Genomic DNA, 14,446 nt, shown 5'->3' with positions numbered 1-14,446 from the left:
CCTGCCTTAAGCAGGGTGGCTTCTCTGTTTGATTTTTTTTATTTTTCCCTTTTAGGTTTGGGAAACAGTCGCCCAGCCTCTCTGTTATCCCGGGGAGCAAGGCCGGTGTCGGAGTCCATCACCGCTCTACCTCCCCACAGAAGCAAAAGGAGGATCCAGGGCAGCCCAGCTCCCCTGCTTCCCGCCAGCCAAGGGGTCACCTAGGTCTGCCAAAGAAAAAGACCCTCCCGCCATACTAGACTCCTGCCACTCCGGTGCTAGCTGCTGAGGCGGTGACCTTGCAGGTCCACTTGGGGAGAGGGAAGAGAAGAGGATGAAGATGAGGTGAGTAAACAGGAATAGGTAAGTAAGCATTAACCCCCCTTCATAGGTTGAGTAATTGCACTACCACTGGCTTAACTGTTTGCCGTATGCATTACCACCTTCCATAGGTAGGGTAGTTGCACTACCATTGGATACGGTCCTGACTGTTGCTCTATCCCCTTCCATAGGCGGAGTATTGCAGTTTCATCAGTCGCTTTGCCATCATTGTGCTTCCTGTTGCATTACCCCCTTCCACAAGTGATCCGCTAACGGGGGATAACTAAGCATCTTGGGATGCTGCAATTCAACTACGCCGCCTTAGCTCCTTTCACAAGCGGGGCGTGGCAACAGTCGGTACTGGCAGGTGCCCGGTACTCTTCATCTAGTGGTATATGGGTGCCTCCAGTGGATACGGTGGCTATTTCCACATTGTATCCTTTTCTTTTCGGTGCTGGTTTGGGGCATGATTATGACATCCTCTTTCTTCAGGAGGTTACCTAGCAACACTTGTGTCCTAGAGACCCCCATCTCCATGGGCCTCCACTGTTCCAGTCGGTCATGATATTGTCCTCATCAATACGTAGTGCATACGCTATTGCACATAATATGAGGAGTCCGTTCTAGCGAGCCGAGTGTTTCACGGACTCTGTATTCTCTATCCACCACTCCTCTTTATCTCGGAAAGTTGTTATGCTGGCTTTCTGGTTTAGCTACTATAGCGTGTTCTCCACAGGTGCAGCTTTTACACTAGTGCTCGAGTTCGTAGTCGCTGCAGGGGGGCATCCCCCTCAGGTAGGGGTTATACCCTGGCGCTAGCTTTGGCAGTTGCTCCTGTTTAGCGCCCTTTCCAGGTACGGTGTTTAAGGTTAGCTCTACTTAACTGGGGCAGTATGGTGCCATTGCCTCTACGGGATATCCTCAGGCCTCCCCCTCAGTTTTGTGCTTACGGGGCAGGCAGTGGCTACTACTGTGTGAGTGGTATTTGCGTTACCACTACATACTATGGTTCCTACTGCACAGCTCCTTCGTCAGGTGGCGGATTCTTCTAGCATTGTATTTGGTGGCCTCTGCGGTGTGGCCCCCTCCTCTGCTGGGGTATGGAGCTAGCAATACAGTTGTGGCTCCCCTTTGCATGGCTTCCTCCTCAGGTGTAGTTTTTGCACAGCCACTAAATCCTTGGCTATTTCTGTATAGCGCCAGTCTCAGATGGGGAACGGGCTTTAGACCTAGCCTCTTTTTTTTTTCTCCTTCTGTCTTTTTCCTTCTCTGGCTCAGGGTTTACAGCCACCCCGCAAGCCTTGGTAGCTCCTAGGTTACTACCTTCCCCTCATCTGCATTTGCACGGGTATTCGTTTTGTGGCCTTCTATTTCCAGACCCGGCTGGTGGGCTGTGGCGCCCACCACATCCAACTTTCTACAGGGAATCCTTCCCATTGGTCCTGGGTGTGCTAATTGTATCTACACTTACCTCTCAAGACATGACTAATGTCTGTCATGTCAGTCCTATGGTGGTCATACTTTTTCACTGCCCATTGCGTTGGTAGACTATAAGACTCCCCACGCCAGACAGAGCGGGGTTGCTATCACATCTTGCCACCGCTCATAGACGTTTCTTTCCTGGAACAGAACACCCTTTCTATTTCTTCTTCCTCCTCGAGCTGAATGGTTGCCGCCCTCCTCCTTCTGTCTTCCTGGCCAGTAGCCATGGTCGGTACTGCTCTGGAATCCCATCACAATTTTTTCCTATGTGACCAGTGTTTCTCGGGTACGGTTGGGGCGTTGGACGTCGTCATCGCACTTCACCCGGCAAGAGTATTTCTATCATCTTGGTCCGGTTCATTTTTCCCCGTCAGGCAGTGTTGCCAATCTGTCAATATATGGTCGCTGACGAGGCTTCCCACCGCTGGTGATCCTCACATCGGCTTTACTTCTACCCATCTCCCAGGTACTGGTTCTTTGGACTGCGGTTGGGCATGCCCGATTCAGGCTTTTTTTTCTCTGTGGTTTATCAACCAGCTTCTCCATCTATAAGTCTCACCATAAGCCTCTGCGCCTCTGGGGGCATTGGTCTACCAATTTACCGCTTCCTAGGGAGCGTTTCTCTTTAGCATTGGAGGATCCTGCGGTCCTGGACTTTTGGTTCTGCTTCCAGAGTTAAGGCCAGGTACCTGGTTTCGTCAAAACGACCTGGTGGCTTTTCGGTTAGGAACATGACCTCTCTCAGCGACGTCTTCTTTTCCCCTTTTCTTTCTGGGAAGGTGGCATTCCCGGTGGTGTGCTCATCCGTCCCGGTGAATTTCGGAGTTGGTAGCGCCTTTCTTGTACGTACATTTTTTCTTGTCATGCACCCACATAAGGCAGTGTTCCGCCCAATACCTTCTTATTTGCTAAAGATAGTCGCTGCCTTCCACGTCAACAGACATTGTTTTTTTTTCTCCCTCGTATTCTAGGGAGCGAGCTCTCCAGCAGCCATGGGATTCGGGCTCGGAGGTTTGCTTGTCCATTATTAGCTCTGTCCACCGTACGGACTCTTGCCTACTTATTCCTGGAGGTCCTTGTAAAGGCTCAGCGGCCTCTAAGGGGACTTTCCAGGTGGATCTGTTTGACAGTTGCTGAGGCATTCCGCTCCCGGGGAAAGGCATCGCCTGGCGGAGTTACGGTACACCCGACCAGCGGTCGGGGATTCTTGGGTACATCTCCACCATGCGTCAGCGTCACAGTTGTACAAGGCAGCGACTTTGTCCTCCTTGCGCAAGTTCACCAAAGTTTGCATCGGCGGATGCTGCCTTGGCCGCAAGGTCTTGCAGGCGGCAGTGTCCTGAGTTTCCGTGAGGGCGTTTTTCCATAGGTGTGGGCTCTTCCCTTCCCGTGGAATGCTTTGGGACGTCCCACGGTCCTGTGTCCCCCAAAGATAACGAGCAAGAAAACGAGATTTTTGCGAACTCACCTGTAAAATCTGTCTCGGTGAGTTTTCATTGGGGGACGCAGCACCCACCCAGGATGGATATTTCCTTTTGACGCTATTGTTTAGCGATGGGTTAGCCAGGTGCGTCCTCGGTTTGGTTCGGACCACTGGCGTTTGTGTATTTTTATTCTTCTTCTTTCGTTTTTTTTATCCTACTGCTTGGACACAAACTGTATGCTCTCTCCTGGCTGGAGGGGGTATAGCCTGCAGGGGAGGAGTTAACAGTTCTAGCCTAGTGGCAGCAGCAAGCTATACCCACGGTCCTGTGTCCCCCCAATGAAAACTGAGAGATATTACAAGTGAGTTCACAAAAATCTCGTTTTTTTGCGGACCGCAAAATACATACGGTCTTGTGCATGAGCCCTAAGATAGTGATACTTCATAAAATATTTATTAATTAACATTACCCATATGTCTACTTTATGTTGGCATAATTTTGGTAATGTAATTTTTTTATTTTTTTAGGACGTTAGGAAGTTTAAAATTTTAGAAGCAATTTTTGAAATTTTTAAGAATTTCTAGTCGGCTTTTTTAAGGACCAGTTAAGTTCTGAAGTCACTTTGTGGGGCTTACATAATAGAACCAACCCATAAATGACCCCATTTTAGAAACGACCCCTCTCAAACTACTCAAAACTGGTTTTAGAAATAATGTTAACCCTTTAGGTATTCCATAGGAATTAAATCAAAATAGAGGTGAAAAAATAATAATTAAACTCACCTCATCCACTTGTTCGTGCTGCCCGGCTCGTTGTCTTTCTTCTTCTTTGATGACCTGGGAGGAAAAGGACCTTTGCTGACGTCACTGCTCTAATCACATGGTCGATCACCGGTGATCGACCATGTGATTAGAGCAGTGATCACCGGTGATGGACCATGTGATGAGCGCAGTGGCATCACCAAAGGTCTTTTTCTCCCAGGTCCTCAAAGAAGAAAGAAAGAAGACAAGCCGGGCTGCGCGAACAACTGGATGAGGTGAGTTAAAAAAAAAAATTATTTTATTTTTATTTTTTAACCCCTCCATCCCTAATTTACTAATTCTGTATTAAGAATGCTATTATTTCCCCTTATAACCATGTTATAAGGGAAAATAATAAAATTTACACAACACTGATCGGGTCTGGGTACCAAACATGCCGATTTTTCTCACGCGGGTGCAAAACCCATTAAAACGCTTTGCACTCGCGGGGAAAAATTGTGCATTTTCCTGCACGTCACCTGCAAGGCCCGTGTTAAAGAGACCTAACATGGAATTTTCTGTCATGAATTTTAAGAGCGATTAACTTTTTGGATTTTTTGTTGTATAAGCTGCGTGAGGGCTTATTTTGTGCGAGACAAACTGTAGTTTTTATTGGCACCATTTTGGGGTACTTTTGGCTTTCCGGTTGCTTTTTATCTCATTTTTGGGGAGGTGAAGTCACAAAAAAAGCAGTTTGGTGTTATTTTTCTATATACTTTTTTTACACCGTTAACTTGATGGGGTAGATCATAGGATTTTTTTTATAGATCCGGTCATTACTGATGCAATGATACCAAATATGTCAATTTTTATTTAAATTTTTTTTTTTGTTTTACACAATAAAAACATTCTTAGAAAAAAAAAATCTAGTTTTTGTGTTGCCATTTTCTTAGAGCCCTATTTTTATAATTTTTCTGGCTATAGTCTTGTGTGAGGACTTGTTTTTTGCGGGACGAGGTGAAATTTTTTTGCTACCATTTTGGGGTTCATACGACTTTGATTGACATGTTTTTTGTGAGGTGACTAAAAAGGCTGTTTTGGCATAATTTTTATTTGTTTGCTTTTTTTACACCGTTTACTTGATGGGGTAGATCATGTGATATTTTGTAGAGCCAATTGTTACGGACGTGGCGAACAAATATTTCTTTTTTTTTTTTTTTTTTTTTTTTACATTTTGCACAATAAGAGCACTTTTAGAAGAAAAAAAGTTTGTTACAATTTTCATAGAGCCATATTTTTTTATTTTTCTGGCTATGGTCTTGTGTGAGGACTTGTTTATTGCAGGCCGAGGTGACATTTTTATTGCTACCATTTTGGGGTACGATTGATTAACATTATGTTTTTTGGGAGGTGTTTTGGCGCAATGTTTATTACGGCGTTCACCTAATGGGGTTAGATCATATTTTAGAGCCGGTTGTCTAAATAACGGATTTGGGGGGGGGGGGGATTTATTATTTATTTATTTTTTATACCCTTTGTGTGATAAAGGGTAAAAGACTTCTGGGGGACATTTAACTTAATTTTTATTTTTTTGACGATTTCTCCTGTAACTGGGGCTGACATAGTAGCCCCAGTTACAGGGTAAATACACCCCCCAGAGAGGCTGTACAGCAGAATACAGAGCTGTACAGCCTCAGTGCAGGGATGATCGTGGTCTATGGAAGACCCGTCAGCTCCTGCACTCTCCCGGCCCCGGCGGTCACATGATCACCGGGCCAGGACAGGAAGCGGCAGATCACCTCCTCAGCTGTATACACAGCGCTTCATTGTATACTTTTATACCAATACAGTGCTGCCACCTGCTGTCCCGTATTGGTATATACCAGTGATGGGTATCAGACTCTGCTTCAGACTTTGAGCCATCACCACCATACTACAGCTTACCCAATCTCAGCTAAGGAACACTGTTGCAGGCACGGCTCCAGCATCTTCAGTGATTACACTTGACCACAGCATCTGAGGGGGTTAAAAGTATGCAATCGGCCTTATAGCTGATCGCATACATTCACACCCGGGCCACTATATAGAGAGCGGGGAGGTTGATGGCTTGAGGACCCGGCTTTCATTGACAAAGTGAAGACAGGACAGCACCACTAGATGACCTATTTTGGTCCAGATTTGGCGCCAGTGCTCGCAGTGTCAGGCCCTGACCTGTGGGCCCCCTAGATAGCCAGAAAAGATTTGTAAAAACCGCAGCACTCCCAATCTTGAGGACCCAGCTTTCACCACCAAGCGCCCTCCCCATAGAAGTGAATGGGAGAGCACCAAGCTTGCGTGACCACCGCTCCCGTGCTGACGGAAAAAAATTTGGGAGCCCCATAGAAATGATTTAAGGGTGGCTGCGCAGCCGCAGTGCGCCCTGCTCCACTTTCGTTGTAGGTGCAGGTCCGAGATGGGAATACCCCTTTAATGCTAGCAGCCCTTTTAGGTAAGTTACACAGATGATGGATGAAAAAATTTGTATCAGTTGCTGTTCTAGATTTATATCAAGCTGGCAGCTCAGAGGGTGTGTCCTGTCTGCTGCAGTTCTCTCCCTATCACAGCTCTGGTGACAGTTGAAGGATGGAACTGAGCATGTGCATCCACTTCAGCGAGGTGGACACAGAAATAACAAAAAAGAAAACAAACAGCATGTGGCACTATAGAGATAAATATTATTGAATAACAGTGACCATACAAAATTTTTAATTACATGCAATTACAAATATGTTCAGATCCAGGTGCTAGTTTGAAAACTGTTAAATATTTTTAATAGGACATCCCCTTTAAAGTTACCAAGATCTGGGTGTGTTCTTCTAATTTGGTACAATAAGCGTCTACGTCTGACGTCTGGCTTATTTAACCTACTAATGTAACTGCAGTACAAATAAGTGACCATGTATAATCTTTGTCCGTTGAAGGTGAAATGTATATTATGGAGAGAGACGATCACTTGGGAAGCTCTGGAAATTGAGAATGAATTTAGGAATAAATGTGGAGTATGCTTATTTCCAACACACAATTATTTAAGTCATATTTTTTTTTTCTTTTTTAATTGTGTTTTAGCAACCAGTTTTGACAAAAATGGCAATGCAAATTTTAAAAAATCGTAAACATTTAACAGCTTTTAAAACATTTAAACGTTTTCACTTTGTGGCCTATCGAAACACGGTACTTTGGAAAATTAAGCAGTAGCTAATGTACAATGTTTGTTTAAAGGCAGCAGGCATACAATTTTTTATCTGACGCTAATACGTGCATCGAGCTATAGAATAATTTTATGTATACATAAATTTTTTATTACACATTATAAAGTTAGAATTTTTATAGATTTTGCACATATTTGTTCAATTTAAAGAGAGCTTTAAAAATCATACGCAGTCATCCTGAATTTAATGTTAATTTTATCATTTTAAATGTTTTTGTTTTTTATAAATTGGCATATTTTTCTGTTGGTTTTAATCTAGTATTTGAGAGTTGAAGCATAACTACACATTACCCCTTAATCAAAAACCGAGTTACTTTTGGATTTTAAATTAAAATAAAAAAATTAAAAACTTCTACCGTACTTACCCTTAAGTAAAAAATTTCTAATAACTTTTTATATTTTTATGTTTATTTTTTATTTTTATTTTTTATTTTGAATAAATCTCCCAGACCACAGCAATTCAGTAGAGAGTATAAATATGAAGGAATGGCAGGACGGGCTAAGGGCACTTCTGCCCAACATAAACATCAACTTTGGTGGGCTGCCCAATGCTTCTTCCCCTTCAAACGCCACCCACAGTGCACCAACGTCCAACAATGCCACAACTAACAGCCTGAACTGGGACTGCCCGACCAGCTGGATGGATCCCGCCATAATCACAGGTAATCGTTTCTTCCACTTCATTGACATCTCATCCGAAGTGCCCCGTCAAGGACATAACAGCCATATAATCGGCATCTGCGGCCAAGTATATGTTGCATTCATGAAAAAAATACCAGTCGTTAGCTGCAGAAGAACTCTCCTGGGTCTGGCTGTGTTCATTTTGTATCTATCTTCCTCCACTGCAAAAATGCAATTTACTTCCCGGAGGTCTTTTTTTGTTTTTGTTTTTTCTTTTCTTCAATATTTTACACTAAAATTCAGATGACTTCTATTAAATGAGTAATAAAAAAAAAAAAGTGGGGTTTGCGGGCAAAATTATTTGAACTTTCAAACCATACTCCACATTTGTTCAGTAGGATGAAAGGATTGCTTGTATGTTATATGAATTTTTGCTGTTTTTTTTTTTTTTATTAAATTTTTTTGTTTTTCATTTACCGTGGGGGAAAACGGCCTTTTTTTTTTTTTTAAGCCCTGTGGAATATGTTGGCGCCATACATAGTTTATTTCAGCAGTTCGTTCTATGTAAAATGATATGTTGCTTTATTGTGATAACTAAGTTTCTGAAAGAGTATGCATCTTTGTCTCTGACTTTGGGTGAGTGGGGATGTGTACAATTCGGACACACCCTAGTTTAAAGGCTATTGGACAAGCATTTATAGGAAACGCTCATTACCGATAATTGGCTTGTATAATCAAGCTACTGATCGAGCAAGTGCTATTTGGTCAGTATTTCAGGATGAAAGATGCCCTATTATCAGCAGAACATCTCCTTGGAATCTGCTGCCAACGATGACAATAGAACTGAATACGGGAGGAACGAGTGCGGCAGCAATCTTTCCTCCAACATGCAGTTTGCATCGGCCTCTGTAATAAGGCCAGTGCAAATGAGCGCAGTGTAATACGGGCTTTTGTATGTGTTTTTTCAGGTTTATATTTTGTTTAGTTATTTTTTACTGGTAACTATTGAACTGAATTAAGAAACTTAATATAACTGCATGGTTTTCCACAATTTTATCAATTTTCTTTTTTTTTTTTCTTAAATAGGAATTCCATCATCCACCGGAAATGGTTTAGAACCTCTGCAAGATGACAATCCACCACACTGGTTAAAATCACTGCAAGCCCTGACAGAAATGGACGGCCCCAGCAGCTCTATACCTCCCCACCACCCTCATAACAATCTGTTCAGCACACAGATACCCCTACACAGAGCAAATTGGAGCCCATACCATCCCCCAACAAACCCTGCCAGTTTCCACTCTCCTCCCCCAGGCTTTCAGACAGCCTTCAGACCACCAACCAAAACCCCCACAGATCTACTACAGAGCTCAGCCCTGGACCGTCATTGAAAATATAAAGGGACACTTTAGAAATTTGGGGAATTCTTTCCCCACCAATTTCAAATGTCAAAATCAAATCCTCAGTGTTTCCTTCGCATACAATCCTTCTCCAGAATTCTCAGAGTCTTGGTTACAAGGGGCTCCAACAACCCCCCAACCCCCACCCATTCATTTACAAAATTGACAACCGACGAAGCGAGATTCCGCCATTTCTAGCAGTGCTGAAGTTCATTTGCTGAGGTGACTAGTTTATTTACATCCGAAAGCACCAACAAGTTTCCTGAACCACTAAAGAGAGAGAGAGAGATGGAAATAAAAATCAAATATAACTTTAAAAAGGAAAAAAAAAAAAATGCAAATCGAGAAATCATTGGTCTGCTGCATGAGAATGTTGTTTTTTTTTTCAAAAAAATAAAGCTTAATTAAAAAAAGTGATTTAACAGCTCTGAGATCTTAGCTAGTTACAAGTAGCAGAAATTATTTTAAGATATAAAATTAGGGATGATGAATAGAAACCTAACATGATCAGTAATTTAAAAGTTATTGTGGGGAAAGCACCATGAAAATTAAATGCCATTTAACTTTTTGGATTTTATTTTTGGTCAAGGTTTTGTAAATCGGTAGCGTCTGATGGAACACACCATTTCATGCTTTACTTTGTTCAGGACCAAAGGGAGCTGGATTTACAAATTATATATATATATATTCGATCCCCTCCGCCATTGAAGGGGTTGAGACAAAGCGAACAATGTTTGGCAACTTTTTGTCCATAGTAGCCAATTATAAAAAAAAATTTTTTCCGTATAAGCTGATTGTAATGTTTGCCATATACAATGGTGCTTTTCAAGATGTGAGCAGCAGCAGGCCATAGTAAAAATTGGGCACGTTTTGCATTTTAATTAAAAAGAATCCATGATATGTTCAGCTTCAGGAAAACAAAATTTCATGAACGCCTTTTTTGAGTATTCTCTCTTGATCAGTGCAAACTTGATTATTTCATTTATTCTTTGTTATTTGAAGATCTGTGAAGGTGTTGGTGTAATTGCTTTCTGGTGTCGAGTCACTCTTGGTCTTCTCGGAACAACTCCAGATAATCCCGTAAGGTTCCAGTCATCATGAATATATATGCTGCTTCCCTAGACCTGTGTTTTGTTTGCACATAAGTGGATTTGCTGCCTTCTTTTCAAGTCACTACCTGAATTTTTTAGGAATTTGGAAAAGGTAGCCATTTTTCTTCAGAAAAAAAAAATCCCAAATATTTGGTTTTGATCTTTTATCACATCCTGGAGTTCAGCGTCCAACAGTTTCAGCATCATCAAGGATGATGGAAATCACTTGCAGGTCTTTCGACCCATCTCCTGAATTTGTATAACTTTTCTGGCGTTATTATCTGCAGTATTGAAAAAGATTGAGAAGAGGAGAAGTCTTTGAGAGGGGGGAAAATTAATATGACAAATTAAAACATGGTTATAACCTGACGCTAAAACTAAACCAAGAAAATGTACCTCTGTCTTCAGAATAAAACTAAAATCTTAAATAAAACAGAAAACTTGATGATAAATCAGTTTGTGGAATTCCTTTTTTGTAAATGGGAGCAGAACTTAAGGGGTTGGGCCCCATCCAGACATTTGACATATTGATGGGTTATTCCATGAATGTCTGATAGGTGCAGGTCTCAAAGGTGAGACCTGCACATATCTCAAGAACTGGGACCCAGCATTGAGAGGATGCTGCGCATGCGTGGCTTTCTCCATTTACTGTTATGGGACTTCCAAAAATATACAAGCGAGTGTACTTGGTTATTTTCAGAAGGCCCATAGGGGTGAACGGAGAGGATGCCATACGTCTTTTAATGGCAGGGCCCCGTTCTTGAGGTAGGAGTGGGACCTACACCTATGATTCATTTATGGCATATGCTGTTGATAGTCATACATGTCCAGATTGGACAACCTTTGTTTTTTGGAGTTTAAATGTGAACCCCAGCCCGTTGTACCTGTTGAAAAAATGACTCGCATGCTCCCCACGGCTGCTTTCTGGGTCCCTAGCTCCCCTCACTAGTCTTCCATTCCCTGTCCGGTAAACATACTGGTAGGGTCACATTCGCTGCTGCAGCCAATGGCTGGCCTCAGAGTTGATGTATAACATGCTGCTTGGGGAGACTTAACTGCTAAGGCCAGTCATTGAGTGCAACAGCACACGTGAACCCACCTGTCCAGAACTTTACAGGATGGAGTCAGAACAGATAGGAGCAGGTGAGTATGTTGTTTTTTTGTTGTTTTTTCCTAACATGCTGGATTTCAGTTATTCTATGTAGTTTTAGTGCCTTAAAGGCTATGGACACCTTTTGCAATTAAAATATTCTTTATTTGCTTCCTAAATGCAAAAATCTGAAACTGAATGCGCTGCTGAAGCTGACAAATGTCAGATCACTGCTTCTGTGCCTGTGACTCTGCTCTCCCCCTCCCTTTTTAGAGGAAATAGCAGGAGGTTATACAACAGCAGTTTTTTCTTCCAAACCCTGAAATATACTTCTCAAACGAGGATATGGATGGCTTAAAACATAACCTTTACTCAAAATTCTAATAAAATACATGAGGCCCCAATAATTGAATGAACATAAATTGGTGAAAAAAGAAATCCAAAGAGTGTAGCTCACATGCTGTAGATAGGGAGGAAAATGTACACTAGGCAGTTTACAGGGGAAAAGCAGCAGCATCCTAGACACACAGATCCATCATGTATTGAAAGGAAGGATGTGTCAATTTGAGAATTTTTCATAAGGAGCTCAGTACAGATTAAAGAATAAATATTGCAGCCTGAGTTAGTGCAACTTTCTTTACATAAAATGTCAATATGTCCATAGCCTTTAAAGTTAATGGGGTTTACCAGTACTTAGACATTGTTGGCCTATCCTCGGGATATGTCATCAATTTCAGATTAGTGGGGGACCCAGCACCTCAACCTGTCCGTCTGTTTGCGGCAGCCACTGGCACTCAAGACTATGTAGTGGGCAGAGGTAAATTAATCTGTCTGCTCTGTAGTGACCGTGCTGGTGTACTGCAAATCAGCTGCCATTCAAGTGAATGGAAGCTGAGCTGCAATGCATCTGAAACTACACAGAGATCAGAGCCTTCCATCCACTATGTAGTTTCCGGAGCCAGTGGCTGCATGAGACAGCTGATCAGTGGGGTGTGTGAGTGCGCTTGGCTATTTTCGGAAGTCCCATAGCAGTGAATGGGATGCATGCACAGCCACCTCTGTGGGACTGCTGGAAATAGCCAGCACTCCGCTATTTTTGGGACTCCCATAGCAGTGACCGGAGGGTGGCTTCGCTTGCGCCGTGCACTCTTTTTTTCACTTTGAGGGGGGTTCGTTCTGGAGATAGGTGAGTGTCCCAGAGGTGGGATCGTAGCATATTGTAGCAATATGCCATCAATGTCTGAGAAGAGACAGCCCCTTTAAATGAGTGTTTGAGCTGTCAGGAATTCAGAGATGAGAACGATACATCCAGCCATCAGAGCTGCAACATGATGGGTCTTGGTGTAAAACAGAAAGTGACAGACTAAAACTTAACCATTTAATAAAAACAGATTAAAAATAAAATGCAATCATTAAAAATTGCCTCCGAAGATGTTCATTGCCTTTAAAGATTATATGTACTGGACCACCCATTCTAAAATACCATTAATGACATGATGTAATTAATTGGAAAGTCCCAATCACGGACCACATGTTTACAAGGCTGTCAATGGGCAAACGTTGGAAGACCCACAAATGGACTAACCCTTGTTTCCTTTAGTCTAGTTTTAGTTAAGAATTGGTAGAAAACAATACAGTATGTGAGTATAAAACTCTTATAAATGGGCATAACTATTAATGATGGTGCTTGGTGGTATGGACGACCATTCAAAGACAGGTTGGCATCCACTGGATCTTCGACAAAGAAGTTAAGACAACTGCCGCGCCCTCTGCACTTTGACAGGGCCCCCATGTGATGACATTATCACTGCCTGGTCCTGTCAATTAAAGTGCAGAGGGCGTGACAGTTGCAGAGAGAGCAGAGCCTCTATATGTAAATGTAACGCCCCCGTTGCTTCTAGAGGCTCATTTGCATATATCAAAACATTTTTCACAGCAATGCGGGCACATATGAACTTGGGACCAACACAGATGTCTTCAGCTGCCCAAGCGCACATGTAACAGGTCAGCCAGTGTCATAGGTACAAATCTAATGACAGATGCCCTTTAACAAATGTCATCTACATGCTTTGGAAATTGTACACACACAAATTGACATGTAGTGCAGATTTTAGAAACCGTAGCATGTCAATTTATTATGCAGATTTCACTACTTTAAATGTAAGGGGTGATATATGCTGCAGAAACTTCCACCCTGTATGCAGGTACCTTTTTAAAAGGGTTGTGCACCTTTTGTGGGTGATGATTTTGGCAAACCTCCCTCTTAAGCAGAACTGCAACTAGAAGCCTATTTAAAGGGATTCTGTCATCAGAATCTAGGCCTATAACCTAAACATATGGCGAGGTCCCTACTAATACACTGAATCCTAAAGTGACCTTATCAAATGCGCCTGTGGCTCTATAATCATATAAAACAGGTTTATATAACCTGTCACAAATGTGTCCAAGGGGACGTCTCATGATGCAGGGTGCCCGGCTGCAGCCTTCTCCTTTTGGTGCCCAGCGCCGCCTTCTGAATTTAAATCGCCGCCCTTCCTTTCATTAGAGCCGCCTACCTCAGTTCATCGCCGCCTCTCTAACGTCCGCTCTCCTCAGCCAGATCCCGCGCGTGCGCACTAGGTATAACCTAGCTGTAGGAGGTTGGATGGCTGTAATAGGGCGGTCAAGGCAGGTTCAAAGTGCGCCGGCCGGCGCATGCGCTCTTCGCTTAACGAGGCCCCTGCCAGGAGTCCGCACGGGCGCATCAGGTTATACCTAGTGCGCACTCGCGGGATCTGGCTGAGAAGAGCGGACGTTAGAGAGGCGGCGATGAACTGAGGTAGGCGGCTCTAATGAAAGGGAGGGCGGCGATTTCAATTCAGAAGCCGGCGCTGGGCACCAAAACCAGATGGCTGCAGCCGGGCACCCTGCATCATGAGACGTCCCCTTGGACACATTTGTGACGTGAGTGACAGGTTATATAAACCTGTTTTATATGATTATAGAGCCACAGGCGCATTTGATAAGGTCACTTTAGGATTCAGTGTATTAGTAGGGACCTCGCCATATGTT

General features: G+C 43.0%; 1 protein-coding gene across 8 annotated transcripts in view; it reads left to right on the top strand.

Moving 5' to 3' along the window:
* CNOT4 (CCR4-NOT transcription complex subunit 4) overlaps nucleotides 1-10,757 on the top strand; it is a 90,578-nt gene extending 79,821 nt beyond the window's left edge. For 5 of the 8 annotated variants that reach the window (XM_040438308.1, XM_040438334.1, XM_040438313.1 and 2 more), the window contains 2 exons: nucleotides 7,643-7,855; nucleotides 8,901-10,757. In XM_040438308.1, coding sequence (XP_040294242.1) covers nucleotides 7,643-7,855; nucleotides 8,901-9,205 — 518 coding nt within the window. In that variant the 3' untranslated portion in view covers nucleotides 9,206-10,757. The remainder of the gene's footprint in view (nucleotides 1-7,642; nucleotides 7,856-8,900) is intronic. The other 3 variants (XM_040438344.1, XM_040438339.1, XM_040438320.1) reach the window with 1 other exon arrangement.
* The last annotated feature ends 3,689 nt before the right edge of the window (nucleotides 10,758-14,446 follow it).

This window comes from Bufo bufo, chromosome 1 (assembly GCF_905171765.1).
Source record: "Bufo bufo chromosome 1, aBufBuf1.1, whole genome shotgun sequence".
Classification (NCBI taxonomy): domain Eukaryota; kingdom Metazoa; phylum Chordata; class Amphibia; order Anura; family Bufonidae; genus Bufo; species Bufo bufo.
Note: the sequence above shows the minus strand (reverse complement) of the source record. Positions and strands in the feature narration are given on the sequence as shown.